This window comes from Callorhinchus milii, unplaced genomic scaffold (assembly GCF_018977255.1).
Source record: "Callorhinchus milii isolate IMCB2004 unplaced genomic scaffold, IMCB_Cmil_1.0 Scaffold18, whole genome shotgun sequence".
In the NCBI taxonomy this organism is placed as follows: domain Eukaryota; kingdom Metazoa; phylum Chordata; class Chondrichthyes; order Chimaeriformes; family Callorhinchidae; genus Callorhinchus; species Callorhinchus milii.
In genome coordinates, this window is record NW_024704759.1 from 14,817,507 (window position 1) to 14,844,354 (window position 26,848).

Below are 26,848 nucleotides of genomic sequence, written 5' to 3' on the forward strand. Positions count from 1 at the left end.
ACAGTAAGCAAAATACAGATAAATTCATTGTTTTAATAAAGGAGTTAATTCTCTTTCAATCCTATATAAAACAATAGTAATTAAAAACTTCCTTTTTCGAAAGTAAAATATTTACATATTAACAAGTAACTGTGCAAAATTTACATGAAAAATGGAAAGACAGGATTTGTAAAAGACCCAGGGTGTAACAGTTTTCAGGCATTGGTAAAAATACTGATTAGTTTTCAGTTCACACACAGAATTCATCAGCTTAATAGCATCTTAAACATTTCTTTAACAACATAAAATTACACACGGAGAAAGCAAAAGTATTTACAATCATAATGTCCTATCGATAGACAATCATTTAATACAATAACCTCTGAAAATATAAAGAAAAATTTAGTATTTTTTATAAAAAAATAGATACAAAGAAGGGACATTGCTCTGGTTACCATTAAGTAGGTCCATCGCTTGCATACAGTCTTTTTACCAAAATAATTACGGTTTACATAGCAATTTATGTTATGTGCCAAAATTATGTACAAATTATTAGCTCACTGATAGACACCAGCAAATTGTTTTCTACACGTGATTCATACCAGGAAACGATCCTTTCACAATTCACTATTAGATTTTTGTTTAAACTAAAGTTTTAGCTAGAGAGCCAACACAGTGCAAGTAATGTATATTTATGCAGGAAAGTTTTTTTTTAATCCTTTACGGCATTATGTATTGTATCAAATAAAAGCGAGATTTTTTTTAAATCTTTTTACAAATGCCCTACAACATTCACAAAAGAAAACCCTTCTTAAAAGGCTACCCCCAAGGAAAAGCCTCCGACATGCAAATCACATGGTGAGAACTGCAGTTACCACTGAACAAAACTCTCCTAAACTCTTCACAAACCCATACATTTACGAAGGCTAAATCAGGAAAAATACAGCAAAGGAAAGGAAACTACGAGAAATAGATAAAAATACAAAAAATGAAAATGTTTTTGCTCCATGCCCTTAAAGGTAAAATGTCAGGTCCTTAGCTTCAGACCCATATAATTAAAAGTTCTCTAAGCCAAATGATTCATTGTACTCTAAACAATACTTCTAATGTTTCAAGTTGCTGCTAATCTGCCAAAAAGGTGGCAAATTATGTATTGGTGACATTTTTTTTCAAAATATGGCTTGTTTGGCAAGAAGGCCACTCAGTCAGGAGACGAGAAGTGATCAGATTTTTTTATTTTATAAATAAAGTATCCACAGGTCTTATTGTATCACAAATTTTCTAACTAAAATTTTTAAAAAGAAGAGTTAATGTAAAGCTGAACATTAAAAACATTTCCACTTGCAGAATTCCAGCTATTCTCCACCTATACAACCCCCCCACCCCCACCCAAAAAAAAAGCAAAGAAAGAAATGGCAGAAAGTTGTCTCAGTCAAAAAACAAATACAAATCAACCTATGATGTTTATTTAAGGAATGCACGGTATAGTGTTAGTGAATGGCTCGTCTCTCGCTCATTCTCCAAGCAGAATATAAGGTCCCTGAGGTTGACTCTTGTTATTCGTTGCCGTGCGAACTGCCGAGTTGTTCCAACTCCAGAGCCACCCGGTGTCCCTCCAGGGCTGGTACCCTACAGCAAGGCAAAGCAGGCGGCCGTTAATTACACGACGGGGCATGTGCAGTGTTGCCTTACTGGAGGTGTGTGCTAAGTTAGTTCATCTCATCTCAAATCAGGTCAGTATACAAGTGGCCTTCGTGCCCACTATTCCCCGATTGCTATTGAGTGAGTGAGACTCCTCCCTCACCACCTCCAGGATTAGTCTGTGGTATGAGGTAAGAACACGCTTGTACGCTGTAATGGGAGTTTTTTTTAACGTTTTCTGTCCTAACTTCAGTTGTGAATCATGAGGAATGGTCGCCTGGTGAGGTATTGGAAAGCTACCCGACCTCTCACTTTCAGCAGAGGAGAAAAGTAAAAGGAAACCATTGTGTTTATTGTCTAATTTCACACATTTCTGAAGTTCAACGGATTATCTGTTTTCCTGATTTGCTATTATATTTGCAAAAAATTAACATTTTCCACCGGTTTTAACTGGTCCCCAAGTTACAGTGCATATTGTTGACGGCTTTTTGCAGTTGTGTGTTTCAAGGAGTTAATTGTAGCATTTCACATATCTACTGTGTATTTTCTGGGCAAAACTGATCAATAACAGACTTCCTGAATAGCAAATGAGGTGTGAAATGCCTATGAGCTGTATAGTAAATGGGTAGATATTTGTTTGCTAAAAATTAATCAGTAGAAACAGATTGACCTAGGAAGAATCAGAAATTCAACCCAGGGAAAGATTAAGTCCAGCTTTCTCTAGAACCCAATTCTTGTGCAGCAGATAACTCGTAAGCAGTGCTGAAGAAGTTTTCTTAACAGCCGTGTCCTCTCCAAATTTGTTTAGCGAAAGCCTGTTTCAGGTTTGTGCCCTACATTGAGTCCACAATACTCTACAGAGTAATGTTTGTGCTCAGAGGTACACAATCAGTTTTGCTGCTGCATTAAATGTAGACAGAGCAGGTTTAATTTGCAAAAGCACCGATGCATATTTTTCCCATGTCATGTTCCAAATCTGCATTACATAGAACCTATCTGAATGCCATGCGAGTGTGCTGTGTGTGTGTATAACGTTAAATACTTTACCTCTGTTCCCGACCCAGTGCCAGGTCCTGGTGAATCAACCTTCCGCTTCTTTCTGGGACCGATGGCAGCTAATGCAGTTAAGTTGGCTTCTCTCTGTCTCATTTGTGCCAACTCCTGTTGTTGCATCTGGTTATCAAAGTAATATGTGTTTAAGTGGTTTACAGTTTTCAGGATGTTCCCATGTCCTGCTTATCTTTCTTCCCTCAGCTTTGGGTGGTTTGAGTGAAGCTCTACGTCATTTTAATTAATTAGTAAGAGCTTCTTCATAGCTAAGTGAACTGTAACTAGCTCGTGCTTTAGAGATCAACAATTTATACACCCTAATCTCAATGTTGAATAGATTTACTTTATTATTTTTTCTGTTACTGCTTTCTGACTAAGGTTAACTTGCTCTTCGGTTGTAGATACAGATTTTCCCATAAGCTTCTGTGATCCTCTACTTTATTCAAGCATCTATCACTCACAGAATTGGTTCAGAAAGTTTGCATACCTCTTTGGCCTTTTGTTTTAGCCTCAGTTGTTCTGGGTCCTCTTGTCTGGAGCGAGACTGAGTCACAAAGAAGGAAATAATAAATGTAAAGCATCCTATCACTTGTTTCCTAATGTACAATATCAGACTCTTTGTTATAGCGATGGGTTTGATTTATTAAACTGGATGAAATTCGAGGCTGATAATTTTAGTCCAGTGTAAATGTAGGTGTTTAGCTGGGCTCAGTGGATAGTATTTTCGCCTCTGGGCCAGAGGATTGTGGTTTGAAGTCCCACAAATTATTTGTTCACTTCATGGCTGGAGGTGAAATCTTGCTGTGTACAAATTGGCTGCTGAATTTGCCTACAAATACAGGCACTACACTGTGAAGCACTTTGAGGTATTTCATAAATACATATATCAAATGCAAGGATTATTCTGAACATACTTATATTGCAAGCACACTGAATAATGGATTATGACGAAGTAGGAAAAGAATTGCAGATATTTTCGTGCAACTGCCTTTGAGTTAATTGAGTGAAGCAAAAATATCAACTGGAGACTGTCATTATATGATGTACTAGTGCACACAGCACCCATTGTTGGATATGATTGAGGAATGCACCAAGTTTAGCTTTGGCTGGTTACGTGCTAAATGCTAGAATTAATAAATTTTAACTTTAGGACTGTGTGGCTACACAATTGAATTGCAGGCTCGTTTATAATCAGTCATTTCCTGGTTGGTTTCAGTCAGCAACCTGCACCTAATACAAGTTTTGTCATCGTAATTACAATGGAGAAGTGTTGCTTACCTTTGCCGCTCGCATTAAAATTTCCCTTTCTTGTTCATCTTTTCTCTGCTTTTCCATTTGATCGAGTTGTTCAAAGAACTTTAGCTGTGACCTTACATCACTTAACTGCTCATACCTGTCATCCTCCTAAAATCAAAAAATAATGACATTACTGATGATCTGTAGAAGTATGAAAAGAACTGTTTGTACAGCAACTTTGACTAATGGATAAATAGACAGAGGCATATGGAAAAATAGACAGTAATGTTTTGCTTTAGGCAGGTTTGAGCTCCAATAAGGAGATGACATTGAAGCCCATCGATATATTGGTTAGACTTTCAGGTCCAATCTTGTGGGTGGAGAGAAATGTTCCACACACGATTCTCCCAAACTATGGAATGATACTTTACTCTGCTCATTAAATAGGTAGAGAAGCAACACAGAATAAGCTGTCTCATTTATTTGTGGTATATTTTGGCAACATTGAGATATGGGAAAAAGCTACATTGGAATAAACATATGTATAAAATATCAAGTGTTTGCCACCCTTGCATATGTTCAGTAACACATTCTCTCCAATTAGCCTTGTATAGTCTTCAAGACAAAACATATGGAATAAATCAAATATAATTTGCACTTTGAAATAGGCAGTGATTAGACGGACATAATGATAAATTGCATTTGGATGTAACCATTTTGATAGCAATAAATCACACATTAATCTTGATTTGAAAGATTGGAAAAGAACTGGGCCTCTCAGAAAGAAGCTGCACTCACCTTATACGAAATGTTTCTCTGTTGGGCGACTTCAGATATTTTTTCTACAAGTGTTTGTAACCTCTGCTGGGTTGCGTGTGACACAAAACTTACTACATCGGGATGAATTTCAGTTATTCCATGTTTTTTTCCTATTCCCCAAAACAAGAAGTGGGACACCGTGGTGTTGGTTAAACAATAATGAAATTATTATAGCAACATCCTTGTAACATGCAGCATTGATCGATGGAGGATGTAACGTTTGATGGAAAAATAAATGCATGCGCTATTATACGTCTGCGCAATAATACCTTACATGTTCAGTTTGTGTTTCTAGATGATGCCTGATGATCAACAAAACTTGCGCAATTAAGTATCTGTCCTGAAAGCGGTTAAGACAACTTTTTACCTATTTCTAATATTCTTCTGTGCAACGGTGCATTAAACAGGAATGCCTCATCTTTACACGATCTGGTCAGGGTGCCCACCAGCTCTGAATTGGTTGCCAAGATCCGGGCACTTTCTTCCGAGAGGTTGACTCCAGCCATGGACGCCACATCATTGATGTCGTCGTCGTCCCTAGGGGAACGCACATCCAATGTCACAATGTGGTGAATTAAAATGAAAAGCACTTTGTGAAAATCAGTAAGTATTTATGACATCGTATTTTGGCAGGAAATGAAGAGACATTTCTCTCAATTCTTCCCAAGTGCAGGTCAGCAGTTGACTTGCTCTCAGGCTTATTGCTCACTGCCACATAACTGCTGTGTGCAGACCATGGTACTGATGGTTTCCTTTCATTACTGATGAGGAAAAGGGACTTAATCAAAAGGCAAACTCTGGCCATGTGGTGTCAGTGAGGTCCCACAAGCTGAACGGCCAGTTCAGTGGCCAGCAGACTCTGAGGCTATCGGCTCAAACCTAGTGACGGGCTGGAGCCTGAAACCCTTTGACTCTGAGAGGAACGGGCTGCCATGTCAGCCAGCCTAACTAGAATTACTCTGTTTATTTCACATCTGATATTGGGACTTAGTGGGGAAGGAAAGCTTGAAGGAATATATCCAACTCACACAACACTTGTGTCTGGAGATGATCGACATTCCTTTTAGGCTTTCATGAAGATAAATATTTTTATCACTGATTAAGAGTATTATAATGGTGATATGGTGGAATGAAGCTGTTCAATAATTTACTAAATATAATTTGCTTCATTCTGTGACTCACCTGAATGAACCACCTGCTGCTTCTTTAAGCTTGTTCTTCTGAACAACTGAGGTCTGGACAGAGTAGGTCACGCCAGCTTTATTTCCCGACACCACCGTCTGTTTCATAACAGGAACTGAATCCAAAGTAAAATTGGGCATTAAAGACCGAATCTTGCTAAAATCTACACCCATCTTCAATCCGGTAACATTCTCCAGCTCACATTTTTTTTTATACGTAAATATTCAGCTGTAAAAATGCTTGTAGCGGTCCAGAATTTCAGCCTTTGTTATGCTGACAACAAACCATTCGATAAACTGTTGTCTGGGTATTTCAGGACTTGCTCCATCATTGAATATATTTTATAGTTTGCTCCCAAAGTCAATAAACTGAAGTTCCCTTAATATATCAAGATTGCCCAGTAAGTCTGGTTTTAAAAAAAACTTTACTAGATTTGCAGTAAATTTACTGGGTGTGTTGTAAAAACTTCATGATATGGTTGTGCCAATATTATGCTAAATTCATCAAATTTACTGCTGGAGACTGACAGAATTGTGGACTATTTGGGATTTTTTGGCAGTGAAAAGTACAGTACTTGAGCTGTTACTGATCGTATACTGGCCTCACTGAGGGAGCACAGCTCAACTGTATTTGTGCGTTAAAGTGCAAACTGTTTACTGAAAAGTCGAAGCAATGGGATGCTAGGAAGGTTATTTTTAAGAATGATGTTTATTATGTCTTACATGCGAGGCACTCTCCCAGTACCTCACCACTCTCCACCTTCCATCTGATTTTCTTTTAAAGCTTTTACTTAATTAAACTTAAGCACTGTCTGTGCTGCCTGGCACCACTGCTGGAATTGACAGTGGTTAATCGAGATTATGTAGAAATCTAGGGCTCGGAAGAACATTCTGCCCATGGTGTGTGTAGCGGCTCACAAGGCCAGGAGAGCAATTCAATCCCCCCCCATCCCCAGGAGGTCCCTCTTAACATTCAGCCATTGTCCCTTCAATGGTCTCGTGCTTTTGAAAGTTAATGTTGATCTTAAATGGATTCGATTAAAGAAGTCCGAGGTCCAAGGTAATTTTGGGAACAATTACTGAACATAGACATGATGTTTTGCGGTGATGCGGTGTGGATTACATTGTAAAAGGCAAACCTACCCCATGGGTTACTAACCTGTTTGATGAAATTGCTTCAACTGAACCTGCGGAGGAGCTGTCAACATGATGCGGTTCTGTGGTTGTCGAAGCGTTACCATGGGTGCTGATGTCAGTGTTACCTGTGGTCTCACCAGGGTGCCTTGCTGCGATTGTGGCTGAACAACCTAAAGGCAAAAGCAGTGGGTTAGAACCCTGACAACAGTTTATATATTAAAAACTCAGCCTTTTTTATTATGGGTACAGAGGCTGAAATACGAATACGTTGCCAGTAGACTTGACAGTAAATTATGTGAAGTGCTTTGAGACGTGTCAATGACTTGATAGAGAATTGCAGAAAATGCAATAATTTATTATAAGTATTTTAATATCACAGAAATCTAAATTAAAATGGAAATTTTAAATTAAAATTGTGTGCTTTAATTGAATGCACCCAAAGATGCTTGATATTTGCTTATACAATAGTGTAGAAAGTAATCTGGTTGCTTTCTCCCCTCCCACCCAAGTTACCGAAAATTGTGTTCTGCTTGCATTCAAAAACATACAGTATATTTTGCAAGAGTACCTTTTCCCTGATTTTCTGTGTTAGTTAGTTGAGAGTCGTAAACTTTTTTTAAAAAAACAATTAAAATGAAGCACTTTTATATAATTATTCTTGAGTTTCCCAGTACTTCAAGGTCATTTGAGAAGATTATACACACAAGCTTGGACGTTTTAACGAGTACCTTTGTCTATAACCTTTGTCTACATGAGTCATTCTGTATTTAAATCAAGTGTCACATTATCCTAAATGTTACACAAGGGAAAACTCCATATTGCAGGGCAAAATGTTGGGCAAGTTTCCTTACTCCACACACCTAGCAGTAAGTAGGATCCTGGTTGTTAGTCAATTGGCGGATTGCTTTTCCGTGGATAATAATCCCTCCAAAAAAAATAATAAAATGGTCACTCAATCCATGACTGTTTGTGGGACGCTGCTGTGTGCAATTAGTTGCCATGGTTCGCCCACAAAATATACAGTCAATTCACTTTACAGTATATTCTGTGAAGCGCTTTGAGACGTCTCGAAGACGTGATAAGGCGCTATATAAAATGCAATATATTATTATATTACTCCTGTCACTCTGTGTGTTTTATGGGGAAGCATAATGTTTGCTTGATGACAGTGTAAATGGAATTTTACGTACAGTCTCTTTCACTCAAAATGTGGAACATTCCCCCTGGTCATTGGAAAGGGGGATTGGTTGCTTGTTTACAGACTCTCTCCCACCTGCATTGTTGAAATATGATAAAGGAAACCAGCCAGCCTACAGCTATTTATTAAGCAAATTAGATTATTCACGTTTCTCTTTAACGTATACACACATCATATGAAATGCTAATGTGACATACCAGTTGTGTTGGTTGCCCTGCTTTGCTCTGTCCTGCTTGCCCAGTCTGTGCTAAGCTTAACACAGGATGTTGGAGGGTACTGGTCACTGTGGCTGTAGCTGTTCGCACTGTGGAGCGCTGTGGAACTGTGTTTCCGAGTACGACTGCTGTCAGGGCTGTCGTGGTCTGAGTTGAAGGTTGCTGAAGTTGACTTTGCTGAATGAAAGCTTGCGAGTCTTGAGTAAGTTGGCGCAAGGCAGGCAAACTCCGCTGGGAAAGGCAAGATGGAAATATTTTATCCACTTATACAAATGTATCTTACTTACAATCAGATCTTTAGTTTATCAAACAAAATACTTGTATCACACATTTTAAAATGCCAACTTCAATGAAGGCACGAAAGGCATTTTGGGGTGGGGGGGGGGGGAAACTTGGGATGTAGTACTGAGACAATGAATTACCTTCAGGAAAGGCACAAGATAAGGTTGAGGCGAGGAATTTAGCTCTCTGTATAGTCGACTAGTGAAGTCTTCAGCTTCAATTTTCCCATCCTGGGGGAATTAAAAGGTTAAGAGCATTTAACTTGATAAAATTCCATTTCCGTTTTAATAGTTCATTTGTACTCCATAGGGAATAAACCAATACTTTCTTCTAATCAGTATTGACCAGTATAAAGAAGATACAGGCACTATTCAAATATAATCTAACTACTTTTTTCAGCCTTACTGTGCATGAAAACATACAGAATCCATTGACCCAAAAGAAAGAAAACTTAGGAAGTTTAGTGGAAACCATATTAACTACTTAACAGAATCACAGAAAATCTATGGCACACGATGCTTTACAGTTGATTGTGCTCAGGTTGTGTCAAATTGCCCCCTCCCAAACCCCTCCTCGAGTTTGACAGAAAAATAAGAGCCTGAAAATATGAGATTTATTTTATGGATTAAAAACTGACTTTAATGGTCCTTACACATGGTTCACTTTGCTTTATTGGTCGCCTTTCAAAGAAACTCAGTGGCTGAATCCCTCTTTGTGGCCAACTGAACAATTCATTTGTTTTTTTAAATTCTCGATGGCTTCAATGTAAACGTGTAAAACACTTTCTCACCAGTAAGTTTTGCACCAATTCTTTGACGTTAGCAGCCGTTTCAGTTGACTGTTTGCCGCTTGAAGCTAGCTTGATCAGCGTGGACAGAAAGTTCTTGCATTTCTTGACATTTTCCATAGTTTCCTGTGAAAAAAAGTCTTTATTTCCTGTATTGGTGTATTAGATTATTCTTGATACAGTATCTAGACACTTGCCCTGTTCAAAATGCACAGTATTCTGTTCTTTGATATAAGTATGAGCCATTAAACCGAGGTCAAGTGGATGTTGAAGATTTCTTGGAACTATTCCTAAAGGGAAGGGAATTTTGCTACTTTTATTTATCACTTCACTTTAGATGTGCCTGAAAATACATGCAATTACTTCTATCTTTTAAACATAATCACATCAGTGGAGAATATTCATAAGAATGATGCTCACTAATGGAAATTGCTCTTCGGTGGAAAAATGCTTTGACAATTTTGTTACCAAAAGCTAATTACTTTACCTCCGTCGACTCTCTCTAGATGCAGAATTCTGCACACGTAATCCTGACGCTCCTGGTAAATGAATGTTTTACAGAAGTGGAACTTTTTTTTAGTACCACAACACTATGTACAGCTCTGAGAGTCTGCCAGCAGATGGCTGTATGTGTCTAACTCGCCAGCCAGGAAGCGGGTTGGAGTTTCTGTGCCAAAGCCAGTTAGCTGCTGACATACTGACCTAGATTACTTTTGAAGGGTATTCTGAACAGAATTCCATGCTAGAAAATACCGTACTTTCTCTTCTCATTTGAAAGTTACTGTTCAAATTTGGTTCCAATTTAATTAATAAAATTGCTCGATCAGTTCTAGAAAAAACCTGCTTAATTACGGTGGATTAGTTACAGTAATCTACATTTGATCACTGCTACTGAGGCTTAAATTGTCAGTAGAGGATAGATTAGAGGCACAGGTTAAGGCATAGGAAGGATATGATTAGGACGGACACCAGGAACTATTTATTTATCCTGCGTGATCACCAGCTGGATTGTAACAAAAATGATCCTTGCATTTAATATAGACCTTCTCTCATCAAAGCATGTCAAAATGCTTCAGAGATTTCTGCAAAGTGCAGTGACTGTGTATCTTGTAGGTGGATTTAGCAAGCCAGTTTATATGCAGCAATGTCCCACAAGCGGCCATAAAGTGAACGGCCCATTTTTATCTGGGGGATTGATGGCTAGGACTCGGGGGAGGGAGAAACTCTTGTTCTCTCCAAATTGTATCATGGGGAATGTTGACATTTATTTTAATAGTCAGACTTGACCTTGGTTTAATATCTCATCTAAAGGACAGTTATCAAAAAAAATTTGATTGAGACCAGTGGCCTGGAGTTTAGCAGCTAGCTGTTTATAAGTGGGAGACGATAATGTGGGTATTGTGGTAGAATGAGATCAAATGGGATGAAGGGCCTTCTTCATCTGAACCTCTCTTGTGGATGACAGATGGCAGTCAATGTTCCAATGTAAATAGAATTAGAGGGAAGACATGCCAAAAAAGTAGCGCAGTTAACCAGATTATGATTGATAGATTTTTCAAATCTTATAAAACAGCAGCAAAAATTGGCATCTTATAGTATTGCGAGAGTGGATAACTGGAACTGGGAGACCACAGAGGATAGAAGCGATCAAAGAATCTTGTCACTGAACAAAGCCCACTGATATTTGGGGTCAAATGAAGTGAATTTAAAACATCTTTTTATATTAAAATATATTCTTTAATCAAATTGAATAATCACCTTTGCATTTGATACAGTCTCTTATCGTGTCAAAACATCAGTTTCACAGCTATTACTGTAGTGTTAAATGTCATGTGTTAAATTAAATGTAGTGACTGTATTTATATGAAAACAGCAGCTCATTTGTGCGTAACATTGTTACAGGATCATCCTCAAACACCGCCTCTCCTCTTTAGTTATTCTTCGCGGACCTGCCCTTGCCTGGTTCGATTTCCTATCTCTCTCACCGTCTCCACTTTGTTGCCTCTTAACGGTTTCTCCTCCAGCCCCCGCACTGTTACGTCTGGTGTCCCCCAGGGCTCTGTCCTTGGCCCTCTCCTCTTTAATATCTACATGCTCCCCCTTGGTGACATCATCCGCAGACATGGGGTCAACTTCCACATGTATGCAGATGACAGCCAACTCTATCTTTCTGCCTCCACCCTCAACTCCACTGCTGTCCTGACAGACTGTCTGTCGGACATCAAGTCCTGGATGAGAGCAAACTTCCTACAGTTGAATGTAAACAAGACTGAGGCCCTCCTGATTAGCTCCCGTCAACGCCTCAGGCTCTGGCAACATCAACTTCCATGGTTGCACACTACAACTCACCAGCCAGTCAGGAACCTGGGTGTCTTGTTCAACCCTCAACTGTCTTTTCTCCCCCACATTCAAGCCATGAGCCGCTCTGCCTTCCCTCACCTCCGTAACATCGCCCGACTCCGCCACTACCTCACCCCTCAGGCCACTGAAACTCTTGTTCATACTTTCATCACCTCCAGGCTCGACTGTGCAAACGCTCTGCTTGTCGGCCTTCCCAACTCCTCCCTCCACAGCTGCAGGTAATCCAGAACTCTGCAGCCCGTGTCCTCTTCCGCACCAAACTCCGTGACCCCATCTCCCCCACTCTCGCCCGACTCCATTGTTCAAGATCCTGGTCCTCACATACAAAGCCCTCCATGGCCTCGCCCCACCCTAACTGCGACCTCCTAACCCCCTACCAACCCGCCCGCTCCCTCCGCTCAGCCGGCTCTGGCTGCTCCACGTCTCCCGACCCACCCGCCACACCATTGGCGGGAGAGTCTTCAGCCACTCTGTCCCAACCTCTGGAATTCCATCCCTCAGTCACTCCGCCTCGTCCCCCCATTAGCCTCCTTCAAATCCCGCCTCAAGACCCTCCTCTTCGACCATGCCATCGGCCACCCCCCTTCCCCTCCCTTCTCCCCCCCACCTGACCCCAGCTCGGATCTGAAATGCTGTACACTGTCCCGTGCCTTGGGACATCCTCCCAACGTGAAAGGGGCTATACAAATGTAATCTTGTTTTTGTTGATCAATTTAGCTGGAGGATTTGTCGATCAGGATCGGTGGGAAAAACTCTTGTTCTCTGAAAAGTTTTGTGGGATCTTTAGTGTCCACCTGAACAGGCAGACAAGATCTCGCCAACGAAGTATACAGTGTTGGCCATTACAGGCCTAGGCAATGAGCGCAAACTTCCTGACGCGAGACTTCAAACCCACAATCTTTTGACGCAGAGGTGAGAATGCTGATATCAATTGAGCCAAATGTGTGCCTTAGTAATTCAGCCCAATTCACTTTTGCTACTACTACTACTAATCCTTGCATTTGATATAGCGCTTTTTACGTCTTCGAGACGTCTTAAAGCGCTTCACGGAATATTTTGTAAAGTGAATTGACTGTATATTTGTGGGCGAAACGCAGCAGCCAGTTGCGCACAGCAGTGTCCCACAAACAGTCGTGGATGGAGCGACCAAATTATTATTAGTTTTGTTTTCTTGCGGGATTATTATCAGGCGTGTGGAATAAGGAAACTTGCCCATGGTTTCGCCCTGCTGGGAATCGAACCCAGATCTCTTGCTTGTGAGGCGAGTGCTCTAACAGGACTCCTTAATAGTCCTGCATTTACTTTCTTTTGTCAGATACTGTCTAAACCTGCCAAACTGAAGTGCAATCAGTTTTTCTAAAGGCACAAATAACTGTGCAAAGTGAGGCAAAGCAAATAATAATGACAATACAGTCCTGTGGGGGCGGAGGAGGAGGGAAAGAAGACTCTCCTCCCGTGTACAGGCAGAGAAGATGAAAAGGAAAACTAGATTATGATGGTAAATAAGTTATGTACCCTTTTTCTTACCGCAGTAGCAGAGGGAGAAGGCTGCAGTATCTGCGAGGTCGCTGGCCCTGCTGCTGTTCTCTGAGGTGTTCCTGGTTGAACTGTTGTTGCTGTTGATGTTGCCCCGCTTATTACAATCTGAGACTGCAACGGGTAAAAACCAGGGGAATAATTCACATTAGAATGGCCCTCCACGAGTCAATCAAACTTTTGGTATTAAATAAACAAGTCCCCAACAAACAGTAGTAAAACTTAAAACATCATTAAGATGTGCATTTCTTGAAATGTAATTCATCTATGTGTGTAATGATAAAATAGATCAATATAAAAGTTATTCAGTTCTGTGATGTTGTTGAGGCTTAAAGTGAATTTTAAAAAAATACCTCTTCACTACCTTAGCCCAGTCAATTTGTTTGCTTCACCTTTCCTATTGAATTTCAGTTCAATGTCCTGAAATCCACAGTAAAGTACAACTGTAATAAACAAACCTGTACAGTGGGTGGCCGCTGCAATGTCGTTGTTTGTTGTACTGTTGTCTGTGGCTGTGAAACCGGCTTAATGATCGTCGGTGTCACTTGACGTGCAATTATTTGTGTTCCTGGTGCCTAGAGAGGATTTTAAGACCAAAAAGATTGTGGGTAACACTTTTGGCACATTTTTGTGAAGAGCATGTTGCCTTCAAAAATTCTGACCGCTCAAACTGTTGCAAAGGCAAAAGATTGCATCATCTTGTCTTTTTAAAAAAAGTTATACACAAGTCATTTTAGTATTCAACTCCAATGTCAAATTCCTTTGAAGTAGACATTTTCAGTACCTTGGAGAGTGGAAAGATAACTGACCAACCCACAAGCCTTAATTAGAAACGGGCAGGAGCAAAACAACAATAAAAAATAATGCATTTGACATAGCGCCTTAGTACGTCATTGAAACGTCTTAAAGTGCTTCACGTACTGGAAATTGACAGCAAATGGATCGGTATCTCAAAGAGAAAGTTAGTTTAATGATTTGGGTAGGCCCTTTCTTGAGATCTTTCGCTTTACAACTAATGTTTTGAATGTTGGGGATTTCCAGCATTCAATTTTTTAAAAAACTCTCCTGCTACTCCTGGACTTTTTCCTGAGCAGTATTCTCCAGGGTACTTAAATGAAACGTGTAACAGGAACCACGTGGAGTAACACATCCTGCGCCGCAGTTATTCTTTGATTTTAATTACTTCTTGGTAATTTCAGATTTTCAGAATATGCATAAGGGTTGCTCTCAAACTATGTCTAACCTCTGTAGGGAACAATGAAGACGCGACAAAGAAATCTCTAATGACCCAATGTACCCAGTAGGTGGAAGTGGGTCAACTTCACATTGTGTGCCATAGTGTCATCTGATTGTTCTGGGGTATTATTATTATTATACTAATGTATGCAGAGGGGGAGGGCTATTAAGGCTTTGTTGATAAATGCAGTTGTAGGGACGCTGATGAGCCTTGATCTTACCTGTACAGTTGAAATTTGAACTGGAGGAGCACTGCCTGGTGTTGCCGAGCGTGAGGTGAGAGCCCCTTGACTCTGAGCTTGTGACTGCATCTGTTGTAGAGCTTGCTGAGGGATCAGCATCAACTGGCCACTGTCACTGCGCACAAGAACCATTCCTGGTCACAGAAAACAATCTGTTAGGTTCAGAAATTGCGGTTACATAAACTACCTTTGCTTCACTTTGGTATCTTCACTGACGTTGTTTATATGGAATCAGAGCTTACTCTGTCAGGACAAATATGTTGATGCGATTTTTAGTTTTCAGAATTATTCTCAGCCTCCTCCCCCCCACTCCCATAATAAATGCAATGAGAAAGATCAAATGGTTCAGATTGTGCTTCTAGTCTCACATACACACCATATTCACATTCACCGACATGCATGTACTCATACACAATTGTGTTAAATATAGATCATACCAGAAACTGGAGAAAAGTAAGGAAATCTAGCTTTGTGCATCGTAGCCTGTCTGCTGCTTCCCTAAGCAAAAGGACACAGGAACTGGATTCTGTGTAGGATCAATGAGTTGCATTGTTTGTTCTTGTATAAACCTAAATCTCCCTCTTCACACGATTATTATTATCGTAATTAACTTCAAAGCATTCGGCTAAATCATGAAGATCTTCTTACTTATGTTTACCTGCTTCTCGCATATAATAATCATTGCACTTGATATACACCTAATCATGTTGTTGAAACGTCTCAAAGCATTTCACAGAATGTATTGTAAAGTGGATTGATTGCGTATTTTGTGGGCGAAATGCGGCAGCCAATTGCGCACAGCAGTGCCCCACAAACAGTCGTGGAATGAGGGACCAAATCATTATTTTGTGAAGGGATTATTACCCCCAGAAAGCGATCCGTCAATCAACCAACAATCGGGTTCTACTTACTGTTCAGTAAACAGAGGCTTGTGGAGTAAGGAAATATCTGATCCACGAGATGGGTTTCCCTCCCATAGCAGCTACAACTTTACCACAAGGTGGGAGGCAGAGAGAGGATAATGTTCATTGTGGGTGATAGATGGAGATGGCTTTACTCTACATTTAGAAGTTGCACCCAACTGGTGACAACATTCCAATGGTGCAAAATTTTTGGAAGCACATCCTTCAGATGAGATGTTAAACTGAGGTGCTGGTCTCCCTGTTTAGGTAAATGTTAAAAAACCTATGGCACTAATTGAAAAGAAATTTCTGCAAGTGGCCCCCCCACAACACAATTGGTCATTGGCTGTTTGTGGAACTTTCCTTTGCTATGCATGTTCACCTAGAGGATAGTCACTACACTTTACAATAAAACCTGTGAAGTGCTTTGAGATGTTCTCCTGATTTGAGAGGCATTAAATGCAAGGAATATCACCACAATAGTATGAGTAAGTCAGCCTTGGGAGTGTAAAAGTACCATTTTTCGCTGCTCCCTTCCAGGGCTGTTTCACATGTAATTATAAATGGAGATTCTCCAGCTCAAAACTTTTGATTCTTTGAACCTTTTCCACTGCTCCTCTTATAAGTGACAACTGAGCACAATAAGAGTTTTATATTGTCTCCCAGGTGGTTCTGCTTCTCCCCTGAATCCGAGTAGGTGTGTGGCATGATCCTATGCCACTTTAATCCTATTTGAACTGATCGGTAAATGGTTTAGTTGGGTTACCTTTAACAACCCTCTTCCAATATGAGTAATTACACCTTGCCACTTCATGAGAGCTTTTTAGTTCTACTCTCAAATGTGCTGCCAGAACTTAAAGTGGAGTTTCAGACAAAGTTCTCTGTTGGTAAATAAATACAAGCAGCCAAAGTGTTTTGAATAAAAGATCCCCAGTTCCACTCTCTAGCATCAGTCCAAAATTACTCTCCTCTTCTCTGGTTTTACATTACACGCCAAATGTTACTGAATTTTAAATAGACATTACGAGCAGAGATTGGCAGAAATTTAGAAACACACATTTAGGATGTTACCTTGTTCCAAGACTGGCAGCAAGCATGCTTTAATGGCAAAACTGGGCAATGTATGATTATCAAGCGTAGCATAGTTAAGAATTAATCAATCCAGAAATCTTTCCTTTTCAAGCCAGTTTCCCACTGTCTGATTGTCACTACAGCATCTCTCCAGGCGATGTCCCTCCTGATTGATTCCAGCTCTTGTAAGCTGATTTCTACTGAGAAACTAGATTTGCTCCCAATAAATATTCTCACTAACGTTTCTACCTGTTATTAAAATTAATTTGTGTTCACGTATTCCTTGGTGGCTTGGGATGGCTGCCAATTTGGGGGGGAATCAAGACCATTTTAGTGCCAGGTTCTGGTGTAGTTATTTATTTATTTTCAACACCAAATCATATTTAGAGGAGCAGTATGGGAAAGAGAAGGTTTTTAAAATCATTAACAGTCACAGCGCTGAAGCTGGATTTGAAGGGAGCATTGGAGCCAATGATGCACAACTGCAGCCATTTAGAAAATAGTGAAAGAAAATATTAATGGGTCCATCAGACTTCAAATGGAAAATTGGTGACTGTCCAGAGATATGAACAGTGGGTTCTGTACCTCAGGCTGAGGAATGCTGGACCTAGTAGAAATGTGCTGTGAATCAAATACTGTTATTTCTTGCTTGGAGCTTTAGTTGTATTTTTAAGTTATAAACCCTAACAAGGAATAAAGATGTCTGAAGTGTAGAGATGTGCAGAGGATGCAGTACACATGCTTCTACCTTTTCAGACGTCATCCCATTTACTTAGCCACAATCTATATCGAGCACTAGATCATAAGACTCTAAGATGTGACTTAACTAAAATCTTGATTTACTAACAGTAAAGTGTTTTTTAGTTTACAAGCATTGAAGTGTAGTGAATGATTGTTTTTGTCAATGCCCAAAGCAGAGGTTGGCCTCTGGCTGGTTAGCAGATTGCCTCCTGCCGCTACCAGACTACCCTACAGTTTGTTAGGACAGGGCTGCTGGCCGGCCGGAACCTGCGGAAATGTCTATCTGCTCTATTGCAGGGATCCATGACAGAAAGACAACATCTTTGATGAATACAGAAATTGTTTGTGGAATGAGTAAGAAGTGGATACTCCATAATGATTGCTAAACCTCTACTGTATTTAAAAGCCTGTGAAGCCTCATCCTTTTTATAGCCTGTTGCATGGTGTATGTATACATGTTAGAGTAGGTTATAAAGACTGCCTCCTCAAACGGTCATTTATTTTCCCTTCTCCTTGTGTCAACTTTTTCCCTCCAAGGATCCTTTGCAGATTTGAGTCTGTTACTGTTCCAACTGTTTTCATTCAAGTTAACACATCCGTACATAAACAGGGAACTCTGAAGTTTTATTCCCAACCAGCGAACAATAGAATGTAAGTACAGAACCTTTTGTTGATGCACATGGCAATTTTAACCTCACCAAAAATTAAGGAAATCCTGCAATAACTATTAAAAGTAAAAATTTAAAATTAGTTTGTCGAAGTTGTTTTATTTCTTCGCCTGGAGACTTGGATGAAGGTTATGGGAGACTCAGGAAGACCAAAACAGGTTCCTTTCGCTTATCACTGTTTCTGTTCAGCATGAATGATCATTCTGTAACTCCGTAATGAGATCCGGCCTCGATAACAGTTCACACTTATCCAAAGCAATTTAAATAGTTTTCTAAGCAAGCAACCTGGTGGTGATTGAACAGTTAACCACACTGTTTTTTTAAGGTTACGCGTGCACTATGTTTCAGTGTGTAAAGCAGGCAGCTACTTATTGCTATAACAACCAGCCTTCACTGATTTTTGTCATAAATGGGACCAGTGATTCTTGCAGCAACTTGCAGCACTTGCATTGTGACCACATTTATTATTGTGTCCAAGTGATGATTTATTAGGATTAATTTTGAGTATAGGTTTGTGAAGGCAAGGATAAGCATTAAACTAGCTTTATTTGACCTTAAACAGGGTTGGTATTTGGAATTCGTTGAATGCGAATATGATATTGTGAAATATGGCAGAATTGTAGTCTATTTAAAGTAAACTCTCCAAATCTAATTTCAATGAATATCTGACCAAGTGCCTGTTTATTCAGCACAATCCTCTCCCAGATTTTCGGACATATGCAAAATCAAACCTTCAGAATTTGTTTCAGGAGCTTGATTTGTATTACAGTCCACAGAGAGCTTGACCAATCTACTGATGTCTAGAACATTTCAAATGAAATGGGTAAAAAGCAAGAAACAAAACTGAACACATTCTACTCATCACCTTACAGTTCAGCTCTCAACTGTCATCAAGTTAGAATCTTTAAAGTGACTTCTATAGTAAAATTACTGTATTGAAAAAAATAGACCTTAGTTCAAACTTATTTAGGGAATTTATAATTTTCCGAGTTTTAGAATTTTCTGACATGATTGTTTGTTTTCAATGTTACAAAATAAGTACAAACTAATTTATCTTTTTCCACAAATGCCGATTGGCATGCTGTGCATTTCTTGAATTTTTTTATTTCCGAATATGTACTATGTTTTATATTCTGCCCCAATCTCCAGAACTCAATCCCAAAGTTCCTCTGACTCCCTCAGTGAAAGCCCATCTCAAAAAGTATTTATTTGAGTGTCCTTTGTCACCTTTTCTCTCTCTATCCCCTTCAGCTCAAGCCCCTCAGCTAAGGTATTCAGCCAGCAGCGTTGAGCGCTTTGGGCCACTCTCCTAATGTGAAAGGTGCTATACAATTGTGTTGTGCATATGAAATGTATTATACAATATAGTAATGTTTCTGCACTGATAATCGGCGGCAGTATGAGTAGGCACTATGGGTTGAAGATTCTGACCTGCTAATCTAGAGTTCTTCATTAGAGCTATCGAAATAGTAAAGGAGGATCAATGGATGCAATTTATATAGATTTTCTATAAGGCATTTGATGAAGTTCCAGATAGACAATTACCAGCTCAAATGAAGGTGCATGAAATTGGAGGCAATTTTGGGGCATAGATGGGAAATTGGTTCAGAGGCAGAGAGTTGGCATAAAAAGGAATTGTATCTGAATGGCAGGTAGTGACAAGTGATATCCCTCAGGAATCAGTGCGAAAGTAACTGCTTTTCATGTTACGCATAAACGACCTGAATACAGAGGGGAGTATATTCCCCTTTTTCTAATGAAATTAAGATACAAATTGTGATATTGTGAAAAGGAGACTACTGTAAAGGGGCATAGGTAGATTATACTAGTAGGGGGCGCTTTAATAGTAGTAAGCTCTGAATATGAGAATGTCAGACTGGAATACATCTTAAATGGGGAAATGCCAGGGGTGTGGGGGAAGAAAGGGGAGGGAAGTTAGATGAACAAAGGGGATTCACAGGTCCAAAGTTGTTAAAAAGCTATTTTGCAGGAATAGAAAAACAATGAAAAAGCTAATTTACAGCAAAGGTTGGAGAATATGAAAACAAGTACTGCTGAGTTTGTACACAGTTCTGCTCAGGTCTCATTTGAAATAGTTTAGTTTCAAGAAGATTCAACATTACATTGAATGAAGGGTCTTAGCTGTGAATGAGGGGGTTATGGTTAAATAAAGCAATGAAGGGAATTGATGAGCTAAGTGTAAGAACTCTTTCTCTCATAGATCCAAAATATTGGTACCAAATCCTTCAATTAGTTTGAATGGTTAAATAAAATCAAAAGATATTTCACTATGTCACGCAGAGGCTGGCAAGAATTAATCCATAGTCCCAGAATCCCACAGATGCAACATTGATTGGAATGCTTAAAAAAAGAGGTACTTGGGAAGGAAGGGATGTTGAGAAAAGGCGGGAAAATGGGTTTACAAAATCTGCCACAAACTAAAATCTAATCTGATTCCTGTATTGTTTATGAGGTTCTTCTCACAACAGAGGTTCTGTTCAGATTGTTTCACCTAAACTAGTTGGAAAGAAGCTTCATTCTTCCAAGTGTTGAGTTTCACACTGCAGTTGTATTACACATAATAGTGTTGATGCTGGTACAGAGGTACGGGTTTGAGAATGTAATAATATAATAATAATCCTTTCATTTGATATAGCGCCTTATCATGTCTTCGAGACATCTCAAAGCGCTTCAGAATATTCTGTAAAGTGAATTGGCTGTATATTTTGTGGGTGAAACGTAGCAGCCATTTGCACCCAGCACTGTCCCAAAAACAGTCGTGGAATGAACTGACCAATTTATTATTTTGTTTTGAAAGAATTATTACCCCCAGAAAAGCAATCCGCCAATCTGCTGACAACCGGGTTCCTACTAACTGCAAGGTAAACAAAGGCGTGTGGGGTAAGGAAACCTGCCCAACATTTCACTCTGTCTGGGAATGCAACCCAGGTCTGTCGCTTGTGAGGCGAGTGCTCTAACCACTGAGCTACAGGACTCCACAGTAGCTCAGTGTACACCCAAAGTGAGACTCCTCTTGTACTGCTTCCACTTCGGGCACAGCAGATCTCTGCACCAGTACTTTAAACTGTCAGAATTTTATTATCTAGAGGAGAAAAAAGGCAACGGAACAAGTTCTTTTCCAGTAATAGAAACTACCTTATAAGCAGGTGGAGCACGGCTCAGCAACTTTCACTATAGAACATTTCCTCTGCACCAGTCAGTGGTTTTACACCCAGTTGCAATGTGGAGCTGACCCAGGCTCTGGCTCAGCTGCACTATTCTGTGACACAGTAGTGATGCAGAATGTACAGCATTTTATCCACTATAGAGTGCGCAATTGCTTTGTCAAGTTGCCTGACAATTCTTCAACTTCTAAATTGTGTCCCATTTCCTTCTCTTGCTTTCTGTCCTGTCCATACGTAAACTTCTGTGTAAATGTTGAAGCAATATTTACACCAGAGAAGACCCCGGCAATATACTATCTTAATACAAAAAAATATTGAAAGTAAAATACTAAATCCAAACAACGTTGATGCATATAGCACTGGTTTCTAATAACTTCAGCTGTCTAAGTTTCAAAGTGGAGGTTACCAAATTGGACACATACTTTTTTTTATTTGCTCAGACGCATTTTGAAATGACATGAATCTAGGTGTTCTGTCCATTTTATTTAACACAAAAATAACCATAAATAATGAAAAAGGTACTTGATTAAGGTTAGTTGAAAGATGTTTAACATTAATGAAAACCATTCTGTTTGCATTCATCAATTTTCTGAGGAATTTTAGGCAAAAATGACCTTTTTCAGTAGGTCAAAATGTTAACAATAAATCTAAGTTCTATTAGTTAACTGTAAACTAGAGTATAATTGATATGCACACTTACAATTAGAAAATATACTTCATTTCTACTGGCTGGACTTAGGGATTCTTCCTTAGCATTACTCCTGCATCAGGCTCCATGACCCTATCACCCCCATCCTCGCCCGACTCCACTGGCTTCCCATCACACAGAGGATACAGTTCAAGATCCTGGTCCTCACCTTCAAAGCCCTCCATGGTTTTGCTCCCCCTCCCCACCTCTGCGACCTCCTAACCCCTGACCATCTTGTTCACTCCCTCCATTCAGTGGGCTCCGGCCTGCTTCACGTCCCCCGCCTTGCTCGCCCCACTATTGGCAGGCGGGCCTTCTGCCACTCTGCCCCACGCTTTGGAACTCCATCCCACAGTCCCTCCGCCTCACCCCCTCCCTTTGCCTCCTTCAAGATCCATCTCAAGACCCTCCACTTCGATCGTGCTTTCGATCTCCCTGCTTTCCCCCCCGCCCTCTCCGACCCCAAGCTCGGGTCCAAAACTCTGTTTGTCCAGCACCTTGGGACGTCCTCCTGACATGAAAGGCACTATACAAATGTAATTTTGTTGTTGTTATCATTTTAGGTTCTAGCCTGGGAACGTTTTTTTCAAGCTAGGTTTTTTAATATATAAAACCCCTCTCCAATTGATCCCTGTAAGTATTGAAGTCGTTATGAAATAGATGGACTAAAGAGGTGAGAGGCAGGAGCTTCCCCTGTTTAGTATGTTGTGCTCCACCTTATAGGTAAAAGTCTGCCACAACTAGTCTAACGAAATTGGAGTATTTTTAAAAAAAAAATTGAAACAAGAGGCTAAAAGCAGAAAACAGAAAGAATTGATGTTAAGACACCAGAATTTTCTTTGCTTTAATCCTTTTAAGCCACCCAATGGCCCTAAATGCACATAAAAGTACACCTAATATTAGATATAATGGAAAGAAGTTTAAGGATATTTAGTCAATACTTTTTTGAGCCGTGGTTTCCCTTTGCTATTATAATCAACCTTTACACTTGATATAGTGCCTTTCATGTCGGGAGGACGCCTCTAAGCACTTCATGGGATGTACTGTAAGGTACAGTGACTGTGTATTCTGTAAGCAAAGCCGTCAGCTAACTCTGAGCACAGGAAAATCCCACAAACAGACATGAAGTAAATGACAAATTTTTACCAGAGAAATTAATGGCCAGGACACTGGGAGAAACTCCCTTCTCTTTTTGAGCTATGCTTTTTAACTCTAAAGGCATCATGTTAAGATCAAAATAAATACCATACAATACATTTACAGTGCATTGAGAGGAAATCTTGAAGACCTTGCCAATGCGAGATGGATACTCGAGCTAGGGGTAGGAGACAAGGGGGTAAGGTTGGGAAAGATGATCAAAAGTGCAGTCTAAGAAATACGTTTTGAGATGTTCCTTAAACCTAGGGAGGGAATGAGTCAGAGTAACTCCAGAAATTGCCATTTCAAGATCAGGTGGACATTTAAACACCATTACATTGAATACTAATAACTTTAGAAAGTCTCCGAGACACCACCTGGCTTGATGGGATCTGTATTAATGCAAGTTGTTGTTGTTATTTCTGAACTGGAACACAGCAGCAGGTGCGTTTACTGAAGATAAACTAAGTATAAATGTGAGTGAGTCAGCTTTAACACTGGTATGAAAAATTGGTTATACTGTAATTTGCAATGAAGCAGCAAAATACTGTATTTCAGATCATGTGTACAAAAGAGGAGGACATTGAGTTCAGTGGATGTGGAACATATCCTACTTGGGTGAAATGGTAAACATTTTCAATTTAATTTCAGTTCAAACATTGTGCAACGCTGACTGGACTCTTCTTCAGAGAATGCAACTAGAAGAACTCGACCAAATCCATTGACGTTTTAATAAGGTTAGATGGAGTGCATTAAAAGCCTGAACTTTTCTCCCCCTCTGTGAATCAGGTGGACCTAAAGGGACTGCCCTGCTATTGCTACTTCAAAGAAACTTGAGTCTTTCTACCGGTTACCCAGTGTTTCATCCCCCTCTTAATCAACATTTACTCCCAAATTCAAATTAATTGGCTGCTCATCGCATCATTTATGGGATATTGCTGGTGCAGATTGGCTGCCTACATAACATTCACTTGATATTGATTATAATTTGTGAAGCAATCTTTAGTTTTATGTATAAGGTACTACAGAAATGCAGCTTATTCTAAGAGATTTACTTTTAAAAGGGTTGGAAAGTGCTATGATAATAATAATAACCAATTTGATGAACTTATAAATAAACTTAAGAACATTTTCCATTCCGACCTGTAAAGAAAATAACATGCAATGCAAATCATTTTGAGAAATTAGTTTAGAAAGTTCTATGAATGTTTAGCAGCAAGTTGGTTTGTTTTAGAGAGAAAGAATACCGCAATTAATCTGGCTTCATATTTGGTGCACATTTTACTCTGCAATGATTCAATGCATTCAGCTGATCTTAACCGAATCAACAAATCAGCCATTAAGTTCTTAGTTACATACTGATCATTGAAAATCTTCAATTTTAGGTATTTTGTAACTTTAATTTCAGGAAAGAGTGAGAAAAATGGTAATTGGATGTTTGGTAAATCAATATAAAAAGTAATTACAAACCTTGCCTGTTTTCTAAAATCTAGTAGATGCAATCATTTTCCAACACACACACTGACACACCGGTCGGTCGGTATTAGAGCAGAAATTCAGTTGCCTTACTCAAGTGCAGCATTGCAAGATACAAAATATGGTAACTAATGTTCCCGGTACTGTACTCTTACAAACATATTTCAGTGAATGCTATAGATAAATAGAGCAAGCATTTGATTTGTAAATTAAGTTTGCCTAGATTACTTAAATAAGTATGTATGTAGTAGCATTTGTATGTAAATCATTTGTATTTCTTAATCTGATTCCTTTGTGAAATTTCAAATTCAATTTGCAACAATCAGAATTCATAAGTTAGCAGCTTTAGAAATCTTAAACTGAACAAGACATATCTCACTGCAGTCTCCTGTACTTTCTTCATTTCTGCAATTATATTTTAATTTCAGACTTTGCCATAAATTTCTCTTATGGGTTAATTATCTCCAACACCATAAATTATCTCTCTGTATAACTGGCCTTGGGTATAAAGTTAACTGTCAAAAGTCTTAAATGCACAAGCAGAAAACACAGAACAATATGATTGGCTCTCACCTGGGGGAATCTGAATATTTTGAATGTTTGGCTGATGCTGTGGGGGTTGAGGGAGGCGGGGAGCTATTATTTGTGGTGTTATGGTTGTCCTTGGACCAGTGTTCACTGCTGCTGTCCTTGCTAGAGTTTGGGCAACCGTGCAAATCGTTCCCTTGGCCATGCCTGTTGGTGTACCAGCTGGCTGTGTGGAAATTCCTCCAGGATTGGGTGCCACATTCTGGATCCCACTTTGCATGGGCTGACCTATTACCATAGTACTCGTATTTGACTGATTGCTTACACTGACTACAGTACTACCAGTTGTTGTTAACATTCCAGTACCGATCGTCTGTTGTGGTGTCTGTATAATAGTTTTGGGCTGTTGTGAATCGGATTTGATAACCTGCCCGCCAGCAGACAAAGACACGTTGCTTGACAAACTAGGCTGACTGTTTAAAGTCAGAAGTGAAGTCTGATGAGAAGTCCCGGCGCCACCAGGAGCTGGCAAGTTTGTGACATTAACGGTCGAGTTCAATATTGTACTGCTACCGTTCGGCGTGGAGGCAACCGGCAGAGTAGCAGCACTGTGAGCTGGTGGTCTAACCAATGTCACCGTGGGTCCAGCTGCCGGTGAGGAAACGACAGTTGAAGTAGGAACATTCTGCGTACTGACAAAAGACGTCTGAATAACTGTGTAGGCAGAACTGGAGGCCGGTAAAGACGCCGCTGGCAAAGCTGCATTCATCGTGCCTTTCACCACAGATCCAGGTCCATTATTAACCACTGTGACAGCTGGTAAGGTAGTAGTCGCAGCTGCCGAGCAAGTGAAAGTGGTGGCACTTCCTGCATTGTGAGAGTTGATCAGCATCCCATTATTCCCGTTCAGAGTTTGTACGTTGGAGGTGACAGTCTTCACATGGTTGGAGACCGGGGGAGCCATCGCACTGATCACCACCGACTTCCCTTGAGCGATGCTGCCTGAAGCTGGCGTCTCCGATGAGGAGGAGGAGGAGGATGAGGAGGAGGAGGAGGAAGATCCTGTCACCGCCGCCGCCGCCGTGTTCTGCTCTTGTTCCACTCCCGGAGCCTGGGACCTGGTGTTATTGAGAACAACACTTGGCTGAAGCCCGCTTCCCGCCGTCCCCGCCACCGGGCAGGGCAAAGCCCCGCCGCCGACGAACGCGTTCTGCGAGGTAATCTGTGCGTTTTTGCCCCCCGGGGCTGCCTCCACTTTGACACTGGCCGCGTTGGGGAGCCCCGCTCCTGCCAGTCCCATTTTGTTCTCTGCTGTTGGTGGCAGCTGGACATTATTGCTCACCCCGCTCCCGCTCCCGCCGCCGCCGCCGCTCCCGCCTGTGTTTTCCACGTGATTGTTCAGGGCCTGGGCCCTGCTGCCCGGCTCCTCGGCCGCGCTGTGACCCGAGGCCGCCAACTGGGTCTCCAGGGAGCCCACCAGGTCGCTCACCACTTTCTCGTCCACGTCCGAGAAGAACACATCGTCCAGCAGATCTGGAGCCCCCGCCGCCAT

General features: G+C 40.4%; 1 protein-coding gene across 2 annotated transcripts; it reads right to left on the bottom strand.

Annotated features, from left to right (window-relative positions):
- Positions 1–58: 58 nt before the first annotated feature.
- On the bottom strand, positions 59–26,848 carry LOC103186261 (transcription initiation factor TFIID subunit 4). 2 transcript variants are annotated; one of them, XM_007905164.2, is made up of 15 exons: positions 25,342–26,848; positions 14,880–15,034; positions 13,881–13,997; positions 13,414–13,536; positions 9,529–9,651; positions 8,879–8,968; positions 8,439–8,687; positions 7,066–7,213; positions 5,908–6,022; positions 5,093–5,262; positions 4,705–4,835; positions 3,949–4,074; positions 3,158–3,214; positions 2,668–2,793; positions 59–1,608 (listed from the first exon to the last, which is right to left on the bottom strand). In XM_007905164.2, exons 1-15 carry the CDS (start codon positions 26,846–26,848, stop codon positions 1,444–1,446), a joined length of 3,402 nt encoding a protein of 1,133 aa, XP_007903355.2. In that variant the 3' UTR covers positions 59–1,443. The 2 variants fall into 2 exon arrangements, with proteins under 2 accessions (XP_007903355.2, XP_042197811.1); XM_042341877.1 differs by having other exon boundaries at positions 13,402–13,536.

Excerpts from the sequence above, each read along its gene's own strand:
- LOC103186261 (XM_042341877.1), bottom strand. The coding sequence starts at position 26,848 with ATGGCGGCGGGGGCTCCAGATCTGCTGGACGATGTGTTCTTCTCGGAC. Across the intron at positions 9,652-13,401 it reads CTACTGCGGTAAGAAAAAGG|GAAACTATGGAAAATGTCAA; the intron begins GTACATAACTTA and ends TTTTTTTCACAG. Across the intron at positions 2,794-3,157 it reads TAAAACAAAAGGCCAAAGAG|ATGCAACAACAGGAGTTGGC; the intron begins GTATGCAAACTT and ends TTTGATAACCAG.